Source organism: Scyliorhinus torazame, chromosome 31, assembly GCF_047496885.1.
Source record: "Scyliorhinus torazame isolate Kashiwa2021f chromosome 31, sScyTor2.1, whole genome shotgun sequence".
Lineage (NCBI taxonomy): Eukaryota > Metazoa > Chordata > Chondrichthyes > Carcharhiniformes > Scyliorhinidae > Scyliorhinus > Scyliorhinus torazame.
Window position 1 is genome coordinate 9,381,157 of NC_092737.1, and position 21,947 is coordinate 9,403,103.

Consider the following 21,947-nt stretch of genomic DNA (forward strand, 5'->3'; position numbering starts at 1 on the left):
TATCGCAGACATCGGTGCATCCGGGCAGTGACAGATGCCCTATATGCCATGGCTCACCGCTACATCCGCTTCCCTGTGGACCGGGCCAGCCAAGATGCCCGGGCCGTGGGCTTCTCTGCCGTGGCCGGGTTCCCCATGGTCCAGGGCGCGATCGATGGGATGCAAGTCGCCGTGCGGCCACCTGCAGATAACAGGGCCGTGTTCACCAATAGGAAGGGGACCTATTCGATGAACGTACAGGTGGTCTGCGACCACCGCATGATGATCCTGCAAGTCTGCGCCCGTTACCCAGGCAGTGTACACGACTCATACGTGTTGTCGCGGTCATCCATCCCCGGCATGTACGAGGGACGCCATCCCCGGCTGAGGGGCTGGTTGCTGGGCGACAGGGGCTACCCATTGCGATCGTGGCTGATGACGCCTATACGGAGGCCACGCAATGAGGCGGAGAACCGCTACAATGATGTCCATGTAGCGACAAGGGGAGTGAGAGAGAGGTGCATTGGCGTGCTGAAGATGCGTTTCAGGTGCCTGGACCTCTCTGGGGGCGCCCTCCAGTATCGGTCAGATAGGGTCGGCCGCATCATTGTGGTGTGCTGCGTCCTGCACAATATAGCCCAGCAGAGGGGCGATGTGCCGCAGGCAGAGGAGGGCGGAGTGGAGGAGCAGCAGGAAGAGGCGCAGTCCTCCCCAGATGAGGGGGATGGGGGCAATGGTCAGGGCAGACGGGGTAGACAAAGGCAGGTGGCTGTCCACCGTTACCGGCTGGCCCAGCGGGCACGGGACAGACTGACAGCCGACCACCCACAGCCCCCACCCATCCACCCACACAGCACCTTCACCCCCCTCCCCAACCCCACCCACCCCACCCGCATGCACACCACCCTGCCCCCATTGCCGATCCACCTGCGGCACAACGGGCCAGGCTCACACAGTTGCGGGTGGACGCGTATCTATTGCAGGCCATGGAGGATGATGATAACCCGCCCTGCGGTGAGCTCCTGGCTCCACATCGTTGGACTATGTCTGACCCATGGCCACAGTACCACCATCCACCCGGACCATCCCTGCATGCGGCTGTGACACTGCAGCACACGGTCCCGTCCTCTGCCCGGGGGATGTTGATGGCGGCCCAGGGGGAAGGGGGCAGACTCACCTGGGGCTGAGGTAAGACCACCCCTCACACACACTTGCGCTCAACGTACATGACACCCCCGCACGCTTTGGACCGAGCACAAAGGCAGCTTCTGTAGGTGTAACATTGACTTGAATAACCAAACGAGTTCATGCACGTGCCCTAGCCCCTAAAACTCATCTGTGCCCTGCACCCGTGCCAACTTACTCAGTGTCTAATTGTTTGGCCTTACGGGCCCTTTGACTACGTCTACGTGGTTCCCCAGACGGTACAGCAGAACTGGAGGTGGACTCCTGTGATTCCTGCCCTCTGACACGGGATCCCTTTGGCGGCCGTTTCCTGGGGCGTCCTGGCCTAGATGGGCCAGGCTGCGGCCCGGGCGACTGGGATGGCGAGCTGCCAGTCTGTCCTGCCCGTTGCCCACCCGATGCACCTGGGACGGAAGGGGGGGAGAGTCCGAGGTGTCGCGGTGTTCCGGGACCTCCCCTACAGGGGGAGCCGGGACGGACCACACCACCTCCTCCTCCCTCGGGGTGCCCGATGGCCCCCAGGCCTCTACATGGGTGGGAGATGCGAACGGACTGGCCATCCGACGCCCCCCCCGACATCTGGCGCTGCCAGTCCTGGAGGCCTGTGCTGGTATCGACAGGGGTCTGCAGGTTTGCAGCCATGGAGCCCAGGGGGTTGGCAAACCCTGTCTGTGACAGTGCGACGCCGGTTCGCACATGGCCACTGGCGCCGATGCCCTCAGCGATGGCCTGCTGAGACTGGGCCATGGCCTGCAGAGACTGGGCCATGGCCTGCAGAGACTGGGCTATGGCCTGCTGAGACTGGGCTATGGTGTTGAGCGCCTCTGCCATCTGGCGCTGGCAGTGGCTCATGGCCTCCTGTGAGAGGGCAGCCGTGTCCTGGGCCACAGACGCCGCCTGCACGGAAAGCCCCAGGCCTCGCAAACCGTTCCCCATGTCTGACACCGTCGCACCCATTGCCTCCACCGCGGACGCCACCCGTGCGGTGTCGGCCTGGGTGGCACACATGACGGGCACCATTTCCAGCTCCTGGACGCGGGTGGACCCCTCCACCTGCGACTGAAGCCGCCGCAAGCCGGCCGTCACCCTCTTCGCTCGTCTCCGGGTCGGTGGTTGCATCGGATCTATGTGTGGGTGTGGAAACTCCAGGAACCCGGGATCCATCTGGGCGGCAGATGTTCGCTTGAGCTGGGCTGCCCTCCGACCGCCCGGCCCCTCTGCTGCTCCTACCTCCACCTGCTGTACCGGGACGGCTGTGTGTGCGCACCAGTGAGTGTACCAGACGCCTCATCACTAAAGTGCCCAACCGAGGTGAGTGTTTCTGCGATGGTGGAGGGTGTTGGTGACAGCAGTGGCGTTGTGTCGTGCTCTTCGTCCCACTCTGAGTCCATGGCACTTTGGGGTGGGGGTTCGTCTCCACCCATCCACTCTGAGTCACTGTCCGGTATTTCGTCTTCCTGGGTAGTGCTGTCCCGGGTAGGGGTGTCCTGGGTAGTGCTGTCCCGGGTAGGGGTGTCCTGGGTAGTGGTGACTTGGGTAGTGGTGTCCTGGGTAGTGGTGTCCTGGGTAGTGGTGTCCTGGCTCGGATGTGACGGGGGCCTGTGGCTGCCCCCCTCGTCGCTGGGTGGTCGCTCCCGCACGTGACGTGGGTGTTGTCTCCCTGTTGCCCCAGGTCTCTCCATCTCCCGTGGTGTGCGAGGGGCATCCTGCGGGCATCGCATGCTGGAGGGTCCGGGTCTCTCTGTCTCCCGTGGCCTCCGAGGGGCATCCTGCGGGCGTCGCATGCTGGAGGGTCCGGGTCTCTCTGTCTCCCGTGGCCTCCGAGGGGCATCCTGCGGGCGTCGCATGCTGGAGGGTCCGGGTCTCTCTGTCTCCCGTGGCCTCCGAGGGGCATCCTGCGGGCGTCGCATGCTGGAGGGTCCGGGTCTCTCTGTCTCCCATGGCCTCCGAGGGGCATCCTGCAGGCGGTCTGCATCTGCGGGGATGGGTGCCTGGACGTTTGGTCCTGCGATACACAATGAAGCATGCATGGTTAGACATGCAGGCAGTGATCAGGTGATATGGGGGAGGGGGGATATGGGGGAGGGGGGATATGGGGACGGGCTGTCGGTGGCTCACTTGCTAGTACGCCCCCGACCTCTGCATCAGCAACCTCCCGGTCCTCAGGTCCGCCAGCCAGTTCCAGAGCCCTTTCCTCGTGTTCGGTCAGTGGCCTCTCATCAGCGGGGCCTCCTCCAGTCCTCAAATGCTCCCTATTGTTGTGTGCGCGCTTCTCCTGTTGGGGGGGGGGGGGGGTGGCAGGGGGAAAAGGCTACAGTGTTAGGCAGGTATATGAATGCACGCCATCGGTTGCGCGTGCATTGCAGAGGTTAAGGTTAGGGCTGGATTCACTTGGGGATATGGGGGAGGGGGGATATGGGGGAGGGGGGATATGGGGGAGGGCTGATAAGGGGGAGGGGAGTATGGGGGATATGGGGGAGGGAGGATATGGGGAGGGAGGATATGGGGGAGGGGGATATGGGGGAGGGGGGGATATGGGGAAGGGGGGATATGGGGGAGGGGGATATGGGGGAGGGGGGATATGGGGGAGGGGGGATATGGGGAGGCTCACCCTGCCTGCTCTGACGAGGTCGTTCACCTTCTTGTGGCACTGGGTGCCTGTCCGTGGTGTCAGGGCCACAGCGGTGACGGCCTCTGCCACCTCCCTCCACAGACGCCGGCTGTGGCGTGGGGCAACTCTGTGGCCGTGCCCGGGATACAGGGCGTCCCTCCTCTGCTCCACTGCGTCCAGGAGCGCCTCCACATCCCGTGACTCGAACCTCGGGGCTGAGCGGCGGCCAGCCATCCAGTCGGGTGTTCCGGTCGAGTGGGGGGGAGCAGCGCGGCCTTATGAGCCGTCACGCCGTGCGGCACGTATGACACTGCACGACGTGAACCACGTGCGCAAGCGCGGATCCCGTTACGTCGCTGCTAGCCCATTTCGGGCCGGAGACTTTTGACCCATTTTTCCGGCGTGACGCAAGTCGGATTTGCGCCGTTTTTTGCGCCGATCGGCGGACTTTGCGCCGATCGGTGGACTTTGCGCCGATAACGGAGAATTTCGCCCCTGGAAACAAAGCTTAAATGAAATAAACGGTGAGATTGCAAACTTGAAGGCAGAGTCAAAGATATTGCAAACTTGAAGGCAGAGTCAAAGATATTGCATATCAAAATATCAGATCTGCAAGCATCCTCGCTGGACAGATCTGGAGAGAAGAGGGCAGTATAGAAGCTACGGGCCCTGACGTCCTCCGGATTGGAGACTAGGGATCTGTCATCGGTCAGCAGTATAAGGAACTGCTGACGGAAGCCAGGCCTTTTTTCCAGCAAGTAGTAGAAGGGGGAGCCGCAGTCCATGCTCTTGAGGAGCTGGATCCGCGACCTCACATACGTGCTGCGGGACCCAATGAGCTGCGGGTCCCGCAGGAGATAAAAAGGCAGGCAGTAATCAATAAAGATATTCAGATACAATTGCTTGGCCTCCTGCTGTGACCGTGACCACCCTCCCATTTGGTCGGCGTACCTTTGTTGCAATTCCTAGTTTGGCCTGGGCGTGTATTTACAGATGCCTATCTAGGGTTTTGGTCCCTTGTCCCTCTTGTTTCTTGCGTTAAAATCCTCTTGCGCGCATCGATGGTGCCAAGAAGAGTGAAGAGTGCTCAAAGAAGGTTGTTTGCTGTGGGCCTGGAAGGGGAGTGTTGACATTTACAAAGTGAAGCACCACTCACCCGTCGCAGGACATCAGGTGCAGCGATCAGCCTGGCACTGGCTTCTTGACCCCCAAGATCCCAGGCTGAAAAAATGTGGCCAACAAGATAGCTACCCTGCCTGAACATGATGCTGGATGACTCATGTAGACCTCCTTCACCACTCCAGGGACCACATGGTTTTGTCTCCTGGAGCATTGTGTATTTCTCACAGGCAGCATGCTTCCTGTTGACATGTGAGTATCCCTTTAAGAAATGTTTGTTTTATCACATGGCTTCAGTGATGTCATTGTGTGGGTGAAGCTGAGCTGTGGCTCTGGCATTTACTTTCGGTTTGAGCTGGAAGCTGGCTGTGGCTCTGAGTTTTACTTTTGGTTTACACTGTTGGAAGCTGGATTCAGAAAAAGAAGGCTTCTCCTCTCTCTCTGTATGTTAAAAGCTGTCCAGATCACTTGATAATTTAAAAGTGATAACTGATTTCTGTAAAGAATTAAAACCTACTGTTTTGTTAAAAGAGTTTTCCTGGTTTTATTGGATGTTGTTATCAAGTTGAAACAGCAGGAAGAGACGTTATTAAGGGTTTTATATATATATATATAGCAAGAGAACTGTAGCTGTGTGGGACTTTATGTTTGTAGTTGATAAAAATGTTTACTGTGTGTGTTTATAAAATGTTAACTAAATTCGTAGAATAAACTTTGTTTTGTTTAAAAGTGCTTAAGACCTCTGTTAAAATAACACCTGAAAAGTAGGCCCTTGTGCTCCTCCGAACCAAAATTAATAAACAGTTGTTGGTCAGGTGAACTCCATGATATACTTTGTAGTTTTCTAAACCCTGGCCCATAACACCGTCCCGGAGGATCAAAACGTTCCAGAACCTGCAGAGTGCCTCTCTGCTGCCATTGATGTTCAGGCTGGCTATGGTCACCTCCATGTCATAAATATAGTGCTACCTTCACCATTTTGTACAAGGAAGCAGCAGAGGAGCGTCTGTCCCTCCACTCCTTCAGAAGCCCAGCGAGGAAGTGATCATCCGGCGCTGCTCATTCTGGTCTATGTCCGGTGCCCTTTGGCGTAAGCATGCGAAGACCGGGTGAGCAGCGTTGAGTCTGACCAGCGGTCAAGGTCTAGCTGCGCTCGGTCCTGGTGACCGCAGTTGGTCCAAAGAAAGTCCCGCAGTTCCCGAGGGGTGATGAGGGACAAAGGGTGTCCACCACATTGCTGCAGATGGACTCCAACTTGTACCCCGTGGCCATCACCGAGTATCTGTCCTGTTCCGGGCAGTCACCATCTGGGACCGAGCCCTCCGCCACATTGTGTGGCAGACAGCATGGACCCACCAACTAGCCCAAGTTTGCCTCAATCTGACCCCCCAGGCTCCAGAACAGATGGGTTCCTTTCAAGCTCTTCTTGGGCACTGGGCCACAAGGAGGCGGTGGCTCAGACTCCCATCCTGCTCCTGACGCCAGGTCACCAAAAACTACCGGATAAAGATCTGGAAGGGAAATTGAGGTTTGCTGCGCCAAAGGTTGGGACGGAGCAGGGGGGGCCCTCCTCACCACCACCACACAGTGAGCCAGGGTTCAGGATGCCACCGCAGTCCTCTACACGTCCTAAAAACAAACACCTCCGGGGTGGGAGCTGCCACAGCTCGGGGATCTTTTCAATATTTTATTTTACCTTTTTTCTTCTTTCTTCTGAGGGCAATGTGTGATGTTGAGGCACCAGGACATCACGCTCCCTTCACTGAGAGGGGTGGCAGTGTTTTTCTCCACCCCTCCAACGAGTGGCGTCTCTTTCAGGAGGGTTGCCCTGAGGTAAATTGCCCCTTCCTGGTCACTGTCCGTGTGGAGTTTGCACATTCTCCCCGTGTCTGCGTGGGTCCCACCCCCACAACCCAAAGATGTGCAGGTTAGGTGAATTGGCCACACTTAAATTGCCCCTTAATTGGGAAAAATTAATCAGGTGCTCTTAATTTGTAAAAAAAAAAGGTAAATTGTCCCTTAGTATCCAAAAGGTGAGGTGGGGTTCTGGGTTACATGGATAGGCTGGAGCAATGAGCTTAAGCAGAGTGCTCTTTCCAAGAGCCGGTGCAGACTCCTTCTGCACTGTAGGGATTCTATGATGATTCTATGATTTAAAGGGTTGCATGTATGAGGTGTATGAAGTAGACCTCTATCACTGGGTACTCCCTCACACTACCCTCCACCCGTTCCCTCGCCATTCTGGTGATGGGGCTGTGGTTTGTGCAGGGTGACAACGAGCTCCAGGTCACGCGCTGCACCGCTATCACCCATGGTGACCCCCGGCGAGATGGCGCCAGGCCCAGCACCTGATACTGAGGTGTCAACGGGCCCAGGATGTCGCAGGGTGACAGGGGGGGGGCCAGATACCGAATTTGCCCCGAGCCAGCAGGCCTTCTGTGTCGGGGTATTGATCCCCGCTGTGCCCTTTACTGTGCCTTCTGGCCCAGCAGACGCACTCCCTCCTCCCTTCCGGCAGCCGAGGTATTGTGAGCCGCAAAGAACAAAGAACAAGACAGCACAGGAACATGCCCTTCAGCCCTCCAAGACTGCGCCAACCATGGTACCTGCCTAAACTAAAACCGTCTGCACTTACGGAGTCCGTATCCTTCCATTCCCACCCTATTCATATATTTGTCAAGATGCCCCTTAAATGCCGCTATTGTACCTGCTCCCACCACCTCCCCAGGCAGCGCGTTCCATATATTTACCACCCTGTGTAAAAGCTTGCTTAGCACATCTGTTCTAAACTTTTCGCCACGCACTTTAAACCTATGTCCCCTAGTACTTGACTCTCCTCCCCTAGGAAAGAGCATCTGGCTATCCACTCTGTCCATACCACTCAATCTTGTAGACCGCTATCAGGTCACCTCTCAACCTCCATCATTCCAGTGAGAACAGACCAGGTTTATCTAATCTCTCCTCATAGCTAATGCCCTCCATACCAGGCAACATCCTAGTAAACCGCTTTTGTACCCTCTCCAAAGCATCCACATCCTTCTGGGTAGTGTGGTGACCAGAATTGTACACAATATTCCAAATGAGGCCGAACTGAGGTCCTGTACTGCTGCAACATGACTTGCCAATTTTTATGTTCAACGCCCCGACCGATGAAGGCCAGCATGCCATATGCCTTCTTGACCACCTTATCCACATGCGTTGCCACTTTCAGTGATCGGTGGACATGCACGCCCAGATCTCTCTGCCTGTCAATACTTGCAAGAGTTCTACCATTTACTGTGTAATTCCTACATGCATTGGACCTTCCAAAGTGCATTACCTCACACTTGTCCGGATTAAACTCCATGTGCCATTTCTCTGCCCAAGCAAACATGCCTTCCCCCATTAATACTGCGTTGGATGGTGTGGTGGCTCGAGACGTACACTAGAAACTTCCAGCAGTTAACAAAGGGGTTTACTGATGAAAGGCAGGAGATAACAGGACACTATGCATGTCTTAACACTTTGGCTACCTGGTCCACATTGCCCGGGGTCCTGCTCCCAGGGCCCCGCGCAAACTCCCCATTTGTTGGGGTTTGTGCGCTCCTGCGAAATTGGCCATGTTGGTGTTATGGGGCAGGTGTTGGAATGTCAGCTTTAAGGATTTGAATTTGGGTTAGGACCTGTGTTGCTAGTTGTGACCAATGACCGTGGTTAGGGTCTGGGGATAGCAGTTAGGCTGTTGGTGGCTAAGGTTAGACAGAACCGTCAGACTGCATCCCTTGTAAATCTCATGAGGTTTTCCTAACTCGGGTGATGAGTCACCAAACTTTATCGCAAAGCAGGTCCTTTTTCTCAGACCAAACTCTGTGCCACTTCCCAACCTGGCATTGCTCGCAGATGTTGGACTTTGGGAGGTTTTGGCACATGATCAGGCGCTGGCGGGGTGGACGGTGGGGGGGGATGCTAGGTGTTGGATTGGTCCAATCCAAATAATCGGTCTTTCCCGAACAGGGCTCCTGACAATAACCTGCTGAGATACAGACACTTCTTCATCATTATCCCCCCCCCCCCCTCCTCCCCCGTCGCCTTCACTGGAGCTGCCTTGTTAACATTTATCTGTCCATGGGGTGCGGGCGGCGCTGGCTAGACCAGCACTTGCCCTGCTCCTTGCCCATGGGGAGGAGGTTGGCGGCGCTGGGGGGGGGGGGGGGGACTCACCACCTTTCCCCACCCTTCTGAAGCCGCAAGTCTCTCGTTATGCACGGTTATGCCTTGTTTTCAGTCTCCTGGCGATGGTATGGTGGTGGTCGGGGTACTTGCCACAGTCCACGTAGCTGGATCTCTGGGGTTCTTCTTTCAGCGTCCTCTGCCTTCTGCTTTCCCTTCCACTTGGCTTATGGCTGAGGGATGATTGGGAGGGGGCGGGGGGGGGGGGGGCTCCCAGAGTCCACATAGCTCGACCTCTCGGGTCCTTCTCCCGCTGCCCAAATCTGCCGGCAAACGGCTGGAGCTTTTCTCTGCGCACCCCCACCCCCCTTCCCACACACACACACAACCCCCTCCATTTCTCCAATCCGTGTGCTTGAAGGACATTGTCGAGGAGGGAGGGAGGCTGACTAACTCCCCTCCGCGCGGTCGAGAGTCCCGGCGCCAAGCTCGACGCCAACGGGGGAAAAAAACCGTCAACGGCCGGAGCACGAGGAGGCGGGCGGGGCGGGAAGGAAAGTAGCGTCCTGATTGGCGGACGGGCGAGCATGCGCGGGGTGTTGGGGGAGGGGTGATGACGCTGGGCTCCGAGCTCGCGCTCGCCCCCCCGCTGATCCTCCAATCAGAGCTCCCCGCTCCAGCTGGCGCCCGCGCGCTTGTTCAGACCGTTGGGAGGGGGAGGAGCCGCGTTTAAAAAGCCGACCCTCAGCCGCCCCCCCTACCCCCACCCCCCTCACGCGCCAGAGCTCTCTCCATTCCCTATCATTGAAGGCAAATTTCCGGAAGGGGGGGGCCACTGCACTGCACTCCCGCCTGATTCTCCGTCCCGCCATTTCCGGCGAGGTGCAGGATTCTCCGTCGGCGGGGCCCCGAGTCCGCTGGTTTCCCGATGCCATGGGGGGGGGGGGCCACAACGGGAAGCCTCGTCGTCCGGCTGCGGGAACGGACAATCCCGCTGCCGGCCGGGCCCCGCCGAGAAATGGGGGTGGCGGTCCGGAGAATCCTGCCCGTTATCGTGCGGCAACGCCACAACTGGGTGCTGTTGTGGCCGCCGCGTTAGGGGGAGGGCGCAATTGCACCGCCGGGAGCGCAGAGGAGGTTTACAAGAATGTGGTCAGGGCTGGAAAAGTGCAGCCGGGAGGAGAGGTTGAACAGGCTGGGCTTACTTTCCTTGGAACAGAGACGGCGGAGGGTGCTGACCTGATTGAGGTGTATAAAATAATGAGGGGCAGAGAGAGAGCCGACAGGATATAATTGCTTCCCTTGGCGGATAATTCTAGAACCAGGGGACATAGATTCAAGATGGGTGGCAGAAGGTGTGGAGGGGACGCAAGGAAGAGCTTTTTCATGCTCAGGGTTGTGGTGGGGGCAGGGTCCCTTCTTTTTAAAAAGTACCTGAATCTATTGCCTGCACTTTAAGTGCTGTAATATACAGGGCTGTGGACCGGGTGTGGGAAGGTGGGATTACAAAGGGCTCCTGGGTGTCCTCGGGCTGGCATGGACAAGACGGGGCCGAATGGCCTCCTTCTGTGCTGTAGCTTTTCTGTGATTTTACTTGTGAGTTTTTTAAACCAGGCATGTGTTTTGATTGACTGTTAAAATCCAACCAGACAGCTAAAAAGGGACAATAGCTTTGGGACGGTGGAACACAGGGCTGAATTGCTGACTGCTGCTCCTTCGAGCCTGCTGCGCCATTCAATCAGATCAGATCATGGCTGATCTCTTCCTGGTCTCAAATCCACCTCCCTATCTGTTGCCCACATGCCTTGAACCCATATTTAATCAGAAATGTGAATATCAGGGGCTGTTTAGCACACTGGGCTAAATCGCTGGCTTTGAAAGCAGACCAAGGCAGGCCAGCAGCACGGTTCGATTCCCGTAACAGCCTCCCTGAACAGGCGCCGGAATGTGGCGACTAGGGGCTTTTCACAGTAACTTCATTTGAAGCCTACTTGTGACAATAAGCGATTTTCATTTCATATGAAAATGGAGGAGAAAGTGGTTGCGGGCAGGCAACTTCGCACAATGGAGCCATCAACCATACATAAGAGCGGGGTGCGGCCTGTCGAACAACGACAGCCGGGGCAGACCACCCACCATCTGGTATCTTGATCGTTACAGTGTATGCAGGGGATAGCACGGCCAGATCGGTGGCAAGGGCATCATAGCCCTGCTTTTGACGGTCTCTGAGCTGCTGCATCTTCTGCAACACTGGGAGGTGATCCAAGTTGGGCAGGTATATGGCTGGATTTGTCGGCCGCAGGTGAAATGAAATGAAAATGAAAATTGCTTATTGTCACAAGTAGGCTTCAAATGAAGTTACTGTGAAAAGCCCCTAGTCGCCACATTCCGGCGCCTGTTCAGGGAGGCTGTTACGGGAATCGAACCGTGCTGCTGGCCTGCCAGCACCTGTTCGGGGAGGCTGTTACGGGCCCTGGTCCTCAGGAGTTGAGCCGGCTGGTCCTCAGGAGTTGAGCCGGCGACATGCCAGTGGACAATGGAGTCGTCCTGTACACGAGCAGCGCAAGGTGCATGTCGGAAGCAGAGTCCGCGGCCTTGCAGATGAGCTGTTTCACATGTGCACACCTTTCTCGACTTCTCCATTGGATTGCGGATAGTGCGGACTGGAGGTGACACAGCATATGACCTGGCAAATGTGGACCATTCTTGACTGCTAAAGCACGGGCCATTGTCGCTCATGACGGTGATTGGGAACGTCTCCTTACAGGCTTTGATGACGGTCCGAGAGGTGAGGTCCGGGAGCTTCAGCACCTCAGGGTAATCCGAGAAATAGTCGATGATCAATACGTAGTTGTGACCATTCGCATGAAAGAGGTCGATGCCAACCTTGGACCACGGAGAGGTCACTATGTCATGCTGTTGGAGCGTCTCCTTGCTCTGCGCTGGCTGGAACCGCTGACAGGTAGCACAATTCAGGACCATGTTCGTGATGTCCTAGCTGATGCCGGGCCAGTAGACAACTGGCTGGGCTCTGCGTCTGCACCTCGACGCCCAGGTGTCCCTCATGAATTTGGTGGAGCACCAAGCTCTGAAGACTGAGCGGAATGACAATCCTGTCCAGCTTGAGGAGGATACCCTCAATCACCGTCAGGTCATCCTTCACATTGTAAAATTGTGGGCACTGCCCTTTCTGCCAGCCATTGGTGAGGTTGTGGATGACTCGCTGTAAGAGGGGGTCTTTGGCTGTCTCACCCTTGATGAGAACTACCTTCTCATCTGTCGCCGGGAGCGTGCGAGCACACAGCTGCACCTGCGATTCAATGTGCTGGATGATTTCCAGTGGCTCACTGGGCGAGGTGACGGAGCAAGACAACGTATCAGCGATTATCATAGAATTTACAGTGCAGAAGGAGGCCATTCGGCCCATCGAGTCTGCACCGGCTCTTGGAAAGAGCACCCGACCCAAGGTCAACACCTCCACCCTATACCCACAACCCAGTAACCCCACCCAACACTAAGGGCAATTTTGGACACCAAGGGCAATTTATCATGGCCAATCCACCTAACCTGCACATCTTTGGACTGTGGGAGGAAACCGGAGCACCCGGAGGAAACCCACGCACACACGGGGAGGATGTGCAGACTCCGCACAGACAGTGACCCAAGCCGGAATCGAACCTGGGACCCTGGAGCTGTGAAGCAATTGTGCTATCCACAATGCTACCGTGCTGCGATGTTGAGCTCCTTGCCAGGTGTGTATACCAAGTTGAAGTCATACCTCCTAGATTAAGCAGGATTCTCTGCAACCGAGGCATCATGTCGTTCAGGCCCTGGTGGACGATGTGGACCAGAGGCCCATGATCCGTCTCGGCAGTGAATGTCGGCAGGCCGTAGACAATCATGAAATTTGAGGATGCCAGTGAGAAGACCCAAGCACTCCTTCTCAATCTGTGCATATCTAGTTTCAGTGGGCATCATCGCCCTTGATGCGTAGGCTACTGGTGCTCAGGATGATTTGTCATCTCGTTGAAGCAACACCACACCGATGCCATCCTGACTCGCATCTGTGGATATCTTTGTCTCCCGGTCCGGTTTCTAGAATGGCACGACTGGTGAAGTGGTGAGCTTGGCTTTCAGCTCCAGCCACTCTGTCTGGTGTGCCGCCTGCCACTCAAAGGCAGTTGACTTTTCACCAGGTTGCGTAGGGCCTGGTGTGTGGCCATGTTTGGAATGAACTTGCCCAGAAAATTGACCATACCCAAGAAGCGCATCACCGCCTTTTTGTCCTCGGACCTTCATCGCCTCGATGGCCTTGATTTTGTCTGTGTCCGGGCGCACACCATGCTGTGAGATCTGGTCGCCTAGGAACTTGAGCGTCGATGTGACAAAGCAACATTTGGACCGGTTTAACTTTATGCCGTTGGCATATACACGGCGGAATACCTTCTGGAGACGGGACATATGTTCTTCAGGGGTCGTGGACCATATGATGACGTCGTCCACGTACACACTAACCCCTTCACTGCCTTCCATCATCTGCTCCATGATGCGATGGAATATCTCCGATGCAGAGGTGATGCCAAATGGCATGCGATTGTAGCAGTATCTGCCAAAAGGCGTGTTGAAGGGGCAGAGCCTTCTGCTGGACTCTTCCAGCTGGATTTGCCAAAATCCCTGTGATGCATCCAATTTGGTGAAGAAGCGCGCGTGTGCCATCTCACTCGTGAGTTCCTACTGCTTCGGGATGGGGTAGTGTTCCTGCATGACATTCTTATTGAGATCCTTGGGATCAATGCTGATGCGCAGGTCCGCTGAAGGCTTCTTTATGCACACCATCGAGCTGACCCAGTCAGTCGGTTCGGTGACCTTGGATATGATGCCTTTTTGCTGAAGATCCTCGAGCTGTGCCTTCAGGCGCTCTCTCACAGTAGAGCAGGGACTCGTCGTGGTGCGTGGACCACTGGCTTGGCATCAGGTCGTAGCAGAACCTTATATCGATACGGCAGCGTGCCCATCCTGTTGAACACATCAGGATACTGGGTAAGGATGTCGTCGATGCCGGCTTGAAGCTCCACGTGAGGATGTCGTGGTGTAAACCCTTTGAATGAGGTTCAGCTGCTTGCAGGCGTGCGCACCTAGTAGGGATGCCCTGTCCGGCTTAACAATTTCAAAGCGTAACCGTGCTTGTGTGTGTCGGTTGCAATCATGCAGATGGCAGGATCCCAGTGTCGTGATGGCATTCCCGTTGTAATCCAGGAGCTTGCAGGCAGCTGGAAGGACCTTGGGGGGCTTCTGAATGCGTCTGAAGTCTGCCTGTGAGAGGAGGTTGGCAGAGGCACCTGTGTCCAGTTTGAACTGGATGGGGCAGTGGTTGACCTTCATCACTGCTCGCCATTCGCTCTCTGAATCCACAGCTAGGATTGATTGGACTTGCGATGTGTCTGGTGTGGCATATTCACACGTTGTAATAATGCCCACACGGTAGGCGTTGTCCAGGCATTCATCATTTGGATCCATTGCACTGCCGGGATCAGAATCCTGTAGGCGATGTTGCACACTCCAGATGCGCCGTCGTCGGAATTGGGAGTGCTGGCTCCCGACTGGTGGTGCAGATCTGCAACTGGCTGCATAGTGGCCTGGCTTCCCGCAGTTGAAACAGCGTCTGCCTCTTGCAGGGCAGTGTTTCTTTAAATGGGCGGTGCCACAGTTCGAACATGTCATGACATCAGCGTCCTTACGCTCCGTGCGTCGTTGCACATGCGCAGTGCGGTTCTCAGACGTCTGCACCTGTGCAGTGCGGGTTTCAGCTGCTTGGTTATCCCGTTCGCATCGGGCATGCGTCGGGCCCCGGGAAGAGCACGCGAAATGGTCGCTTTCGTTAATGTTGAGGCGCTGCATCCGGGAGATGGCCTGCACACTCTCCGCCTCGTGGGAGGCTAGTCTATCATTTTCTGCCGTTTTGTACTGGGAATAGCGATTTTTAGCGTGCTCATGCACTGTGCATGTTTCAATCGTGACTGACAGGGTCATATGCTTGATTTTCAGTAACTGCTCTCTCAGAGGATCAGAGTGAACTCCAAAAACGATTTGGTCTCTGATCATGGAGTCAGTAATATCACCGAAGTTGCAGGATTACACTAGCAGTCTAAGGTTAGTTAAATATGAGGTGAAGATTTGTCTTTACCTTGCAATCGCTGCTTGAATATGTAGCGCTCGAAGATTTAGTTGGCGTCCACCTCACAAACTTGTCCAGAATGGTCTGAAACTTTGTCTTGTCCTGGTCTTCGGCGAAGTGAAAGGAGTTGAATATTTCCAAAGTGTGATCACCTTTGGACCACCTGCTGTGGTGAGGAAAAGAGCTATCTTCCGTGCATCAGTCGCACCATTGAGGTCTGATTCTTTGACGTAAAGCTAAAATGTCTGCTTGAATGTCCGCCAGTTGGCACTGAGATTGCCGGAGGTCCTGAGCTGGTGAGGAGCCTGAATCTTTTCCATTGTGCCGGTATACATTCACTAGTTGTCACAGATCTTGCGGAGTTGAACTAACTAGATTGAACAGACTCCTGGTATCATGTTGTGTTATGCAATTTGGAATAACACAAGCTGCCACTTGATGCAGTTTTGAGTAAAAAGTGCTCCAGACTTTGAAGCGAGTTCAATGTGTTCTATTGAACTATTAGCACAGTTCTCATGAGTTCAACTCTCTGCTAATCTAAATGTAGCAACTCATTCTAACTGAACCAGCCTTGCTCTAAGCCACATGCTGGGGTGTGATGCTGAGGATACACCCTGTCTCGCTCTGTAGATGTTGGTCTGTGGAAAGAGGCGGGGTGTGCATGCCTCATCCCTTTTATAGTGAGATACCACCCCTGAGTGGCCTGACTGCTCATTGGTCATGTCCTATTCTATGTGTTCATTAGCTGCATGTTTGCATATCATGACATATACTTGCCACAAGAGGGAATGGAGCAGGGAATCACCAGACTCATTCCTGGGATGGCAGCGCTATAAAAGAAACAAAGGGAGAGACCAGACCTGTATTCTTAGGAGTTTAGAAGAATGTGATCTCATTGAAACCACAAAATCTTGGGAGGAACTAGAGAGGGTAGATGCAGAAAACAATGTTTCCCCTGACTGGGATGAGGGATATGGTGGAAAGGGAGGGGAGGGAAGTCTAGAACCAGACTCGGTTTCAAAATAAGGGACAAGCCATTTAGGACTCACAGAGGCTGGTAATCTTTGGAATTCTCTCCCCCCCCCCCCCCCACAGAGGGCTGTTGAAGCTCAATATAAATTTCTAAATACTAATGGCATGAATGGATATGGGGATCTTGCGAGTCATGGCATTGAGGTAGACAATCAAAGTAGCCAACCATGACTTAGTCGAATGGTACAGCAGACTCAAGGGGCTGAATGGCCTGCTCTTGTTCATATCAGATTAGATGCTTGACACTTTCAGGGAAGCACCGAAGGAAACCCTACTTTTTTAGCCTGTGGTAAAATGGTAGATATGTGGACAGCCAATGAGGAAAGGATGAGACACTGTTAAAGGGCCAGCGCTTACAGAATTATACACAACAGAAAGAAGCCATTCAGTCCATTGAACCGATGCAAACTCTTTTGAAAGACCAATTAATCCTATGCCCCTGCAAGTTTTCCTTTTCAAGTATTTATACAATCCGCTTGTGAAAGTTACTGATCCCCTTCTGCCACTTCAATATTTATATTCCTGCTAACACTTGCTCTCTAGACACAGGTATGGCTGCTAAGCAAGATACTGAAAGGTAACAGAGAGAAGCGGAGCCTAGGGAAGCACCCAGGAGTGGGGAACCTATGCAGTGCCAAGAGTGAGATGGGAAGTAAAAACCTGGGAAGAGGGATTAAGAAAGAAAAGAAGAAGTGGCCTGCAACCAGAATTTGAAATGTTAAAATTTGACAATTAAAAAAAAATAACAGCCTTCATCCATCAGGTGGCGGTCTTGACTATAAAGCATCGATTGCGATGGGGCAGACACACTACTTGGCATCGAAACAACAAATGCAACAGAAGTGTCAGGTCATCCACTTTTAGTCCCAAGAATTGCATTAGAACCAGTTCTTTTTCAAAATGACAAAAGACGAGAAACTATATAGAGCAGCAATAGGATCTGCTCATTTGAGATGCACAGGTCACGGAAAGCTAGTTCAAAAGCAACAAAAAGGGCAAATGGAAAGTTGGTCCACATACCAGGTGGGTTGGAATACAAAGGGAAGAAGTGATAATAATAACTTGTCACAAGTAGGTTTTAGTAAAGTGTAGAAAATATACTTGACTTTGCTAACAGATGCACTAACAGTTTTAGGGTTAGGCCAAATGCCAACAATTGTGTAACCAGATCTAGAAAGCAGCCCCCTTCTAACCTCTGTGCAAAACCCTCATATTTCAGTCATACTGAGCCTATCAGGCCTCTGGAATAATTGTATTGAGTTATTGGGCACCACACTTCAGGAAGTACATGCTGACCTTGGAGAAGTTCTCACCAGGGTAGTGAAGGAGGAGACGTACCTGGTAAAGTCTGCTGACACTATTAAGCGTTACAGCTCATTATAAAGCCAATGCCTTAACTAGAATTGCATTGCAACCTCAACACCCTGTTTAATGGCACTCGAGATGCCTCGTTACACATGGTTAACCAGGAATCCCGATGTGGCTAATTGTATTTTTGATATTAAAATACATCAAAATAAACGAACACAGTTTAGTTCCTATTTCCGTTCTTATCCGAAACAGTTGGTCCAATTCGAAGAGAAGGTTCCAACATCTTTCAAAAATCTTAGTTCAAGGTCTTAAAAGTTCTGCCTCGTTCACCTGATCGAAGAGGTGAGAAAACCACTTCAGCTGGCCCGATAAATTCAGTTACATGGATCACGTTAAAGGTGTCATTCAACTCAACCACAAATACCAGATAGTGAGAGAGAACCAGAAAATAATGACGACATCAGAGTATGAAAATGGTCCATCCCTGCACCCCCCACCCCACCCAAGTCCATCCCTGCACCCCACCCAAACCCCTCCAATCACATTTGAGGCTATGTTGTCTTGTACTTCCTCCTCCATTTCTCCACCAATGGTAGTCGCTGCTCAGAATATTTCTTCATCTGATTAATGCTGAACTGGGTCAGTCGGAGCCATTCGGGAAACAGTCTTTCGAGAAAGAAGTGCTGGACAAACAGTTAAAATAAGATCGGGATAAATTAGCATCTGGACACAACACAGCTATCACCTCTACTTTATCAATGGACAACATTACACAACACTCACTTCCTTCTTGGGGGAAACTGCAGATCTCCTCATGTTAAAACGTTCTGGAGCATAGAGCCCTCCGAGTAATCAGATATTGAACTATTGAGATTCACTGAGCACAGTAGCATGGCCAATTCACCTAACCTGCACATCTTTTGGACTGTGGGAGGGAGGAAACCCACGCACATATTGGGACAAGGTACAAACTCCACACAGTGTCCCAAGGCCAGAATTGGCACTACGAGGCAGTTGTGCTAACCACTGTGCCGCACTGCAGTGTGGGGATGGGGTCGGTAGAGGGATGGATGTTAATACAGCCAGGCCTGATGCACACATTTTTACCATCTGCAGGAGTGTTGGAATAGCAGATACGTCAGCCACCTCGTCAGCAACAAGGCCAAGTTCAGCTCTCCAATTACATCCCAGGCCGAGATTAGGAAGTTGCAGTGTCTACTTTCCACTTCCTGCACTGTCAGGAAAAGGAAAGATAGCGATGTGCTACATCCTACCAGACCACCCTTTAGTATTGGTGCTACAGTGTGTTGGGCTTGTGACATGCTCATTCCACCCAGCCAACCCCCTCATTTTCTCACCGCCTATCCTGACCACACTGACCTTTGCTTCTTGTAGTTTTACAGGATATCAGGTCTGTCAGAGTACCTCACACAAAATGACCGAGGGACAGCACAGCAGTAAATTAAGTACTTGCCTGCATGGCATGGGACCAGCATCCATTTGTCCGCTCTCTAATCCCAACTGTGTTCAAAGCTTCCTGGACGTAGTCATCTGCATTCCTCACAAAAAAATTGGTTTCCACATCATGCGTCAAGTTGGTGGAGACCATGAGAGGCAAGACACACTAGGGTGGGGAAAAGAAATCTCAGCTAATTTGTAATATTAATTTAGCATATGAAAAAAATATCCTAAATATTTAACTATCGCAATCATCTCTTGGCCAACCTCACACCTTACAAAGATGAACTCCTCAAAATTCCTTGTGTGGGATCCTCCAACCTCCCAGCCGCTGTCAATGGAAATTCCCATTGAAGCCAGCCCCCACCGCTGGGAAGCTTGTGGGCGGGGCTGCGCTGCCGACAAGAGAATCCCGTCACCAATGGAACAGCCAGAGAATTCCAGCCCCCATGATCACTCCCACCAAGTGCTATACATTCGTTTGCCTGGCAACACAAATTTAAAATTCTCATCCTCATTTTGAAATCCCTCCTTTGCCTCACTTCTTCCCAGTTTCTGTAACCAGGGACCTCGGGAAAGGTGGGTGGGGGAAGATAAGGTACACTGGCACTCCCACTGCCAGCCGGTTTGGGAAGGAAAAAAACTAAACAAAATCGGGGCCGCTGGTCAAGGTGGCGCCCCGATCGGAGAGGAGCCTTTCCATGCTCACCAGCAACTAAGTGTGGCCTCAAGTGGAGGGAGAAACTCCCGTAGCCCAGAAAACCAGCAAAGTGCCAGTGAATCGTGGCTCTGCAGCCGCCGCAAAACACTCCACCAAAGCGGACATATCCGCTGACGCGGGCCCAGAATCTTTCAATATTTGTAAGGGAGATAGGCAGGCAGGAGGTTACAATCAGATCAGCCCCCCCCCCCCCCCCCCCCACACACACACACAAAAATCAGATTTCAACTTCAGGGCCTAGTCAACTAACCAATATCACCCACTCTCCAAAATACCAGGGTAATTTCATTTTCCTTTCAATCTTTTCTCCTTCTTAATTTTTTTTTTTTTTTTTAAAAAGGACCAGAAACACACAAGCTCCAATTGGCCGCTTTTAATTTGTATGGCCAGTCAGATGGTGTTACTGGGCTATTCGACAGCACTGCACTGGAGTGTCCGAGGGACACTAGGCTCAATTCTTCGACATGGGAGATTGAAACCAGAACCATCTTAAGGCCAACAGCTCAGTCTGGTTGAGCAAAGTACAGGCACATAGCTCAACTCGCCTACTTTCCTAGTCACACCCATAGGTGAACGTTTCCCAGCTTCAGCATTTTGTCAGAAGAAAAAGAGAAAACATATTTTGCCGTACCTGTATGATAATCCCATTTGGCTTGTACTCTGCATTCAGTGCTCGAGAAAAGAAGTCAACAAAGACCTTTGAGGAAAACAAAACCCAAAGCCCATTTAGTAATAGCCCTGTGGCCCTCTTTGGCCATTAAACAAAAGAGTCAAGCAATGCTAAACCTTTATAAAAGTAATTGGTTTGTGCCCTGCTTAGAAAGATGCCAGGGCCATGAAGCAGGTGCAGATTTATGAAAATCAAAGATGAAGGACTTCTGTTGTAGAGAGAACAGAGGAGCAAAGATCGTTCATCTTAGTGTAGAGATGGATTAACCAACGCATTCAAAATTATGAGGGCAAACATTGTGACAAGAATGTGCTTAAAACTGACCCTACGAAAGACATGGAAGTCGCTCACACAGCTTCCATATACAGCTTTCCTTCCACCAATGTGACATGGGGAAGACACTCAAACCCCAGTGAGCGGAATGACCCCATCACCTGTTGGTTTTACATTATCCTGTAAATTTGCATATGTTTGAGATGAATCTTCAAAATGCAAATTCCTGTTGTAAAACAATGACTGCCGCAGACATGGAAAAATCTGATTCTTCTGGAATATAAAGCCAGCAGGGCACTTTAAGTGCATAGCAACCAGGAGAGGAAAAAGACCACACTGTAGTGTGAAAAAGACGGAAGCTGGTTGCCCTGGACGTCTCTCGCTCTCAAGTATTTTGTGCCCAGGGTTATAAAGTAATCATCACAAGAAGAGAAACCTACTACAAATGGAGATCTTTTGGGAGTAAAACATGGAAATTAACTCCAAACAGCTACACCGAGGAAGACACCAGAACAAAAATGGCCACAATGTGGAATCATCATATCAAGACCAATATGTAGAAAAATCTTCCAAGTCTACCCTCTTGTTCTGCCACCTGTACTAAGTGTGTGGGTGCGGGCAAGTGTGCGACAGGTTATGAAAGGCAGTGGCATAGTGGTATTGCCACTCAACTAGTGACCCAGAGACCCAGGGTAATGCTCTGGGGACGTGGGTTCAAATCCCACCACGGCAGGTGGCAGCGATGCCCACATCCCAAGAACAAATAAAAGGGAAAAAAGTACACTCAAGGCAGCTCTCCGGAAGGAGGCTGGATCACTCAAAAAAGGTTATCCAAAGACAGTCATTTTTTTTTTTTTTAAATACCTTTGTAGATGAATACATGGTGAGCAGTGGATGTGGGTGATTGCCAGCTTCTGAAGAAATGTTGATGATGATGCCTTTTTTCCTGCCAAGTTCAAAACAAACATCATCACCTGAACAGAAACACGGAGACAAACTTGAAACATGGAGACAAACTTGAAGAACAGGGTGGCGACCCATGGTGCAGGACACTGTTCCAATCCCAGGTAATGTTCTAACTGTTCCAATCCCAGGCGATGTTCTAACTGGATGGGAAGATCCCAAATGGAGCCCTGACTCAAAAGGCCATAACTTTACTTATTTTGAAATACAAAACTAGACCCTGTTTATCACTACAAATCTAATTTCTTTAAAACCTTTATTTACATAACACCCATCAGATTGGGAAGAGTAGGGGAAAACA

The 21,947-nt window shown here is 52.6% G+C and overlaps 1 protein-coding gene across 2 annotated transcripts in view; it reads right to left on the reverse strand.

Annotated features, from left to right (window-relative positions):
• Positions 1-17,677: 17,677 nt before the first annotated feature.
• Positions 17,678-21,947, reverse strand: part of hsd20b2 (hydroxysteroid (20-beta) dehydrogenase 2) — an 82,196-nt gene continuing 77,926 nt past the window's right edge. For both annotated transcript variants that reach the window (XM_072493286.1, XM_072493287.1), the window contains exons 8-11: positions 21,548-21,629; positions 20,372-20,437; positions 19,036-19,185; positions 17,678-18,244 (exon numbers count right to left, since the gene is read on the reverse strand). In XM_072493286.1, coding sequence (XP_072349387.1) covers positions 18,113-18,244; positions 19,036-19,185; positions 20,372-20,437; positions 21,548-21,629 — 430 coding nt within the window. In that variant the 3' untranslated portion in view covers positions 17,678-18,112. The remainder of the gene's footprint in view (positions 18,245-19,035; positions 19,186-20,371; positions 20,438-21,547; positions 21,630-21,947) is intronic.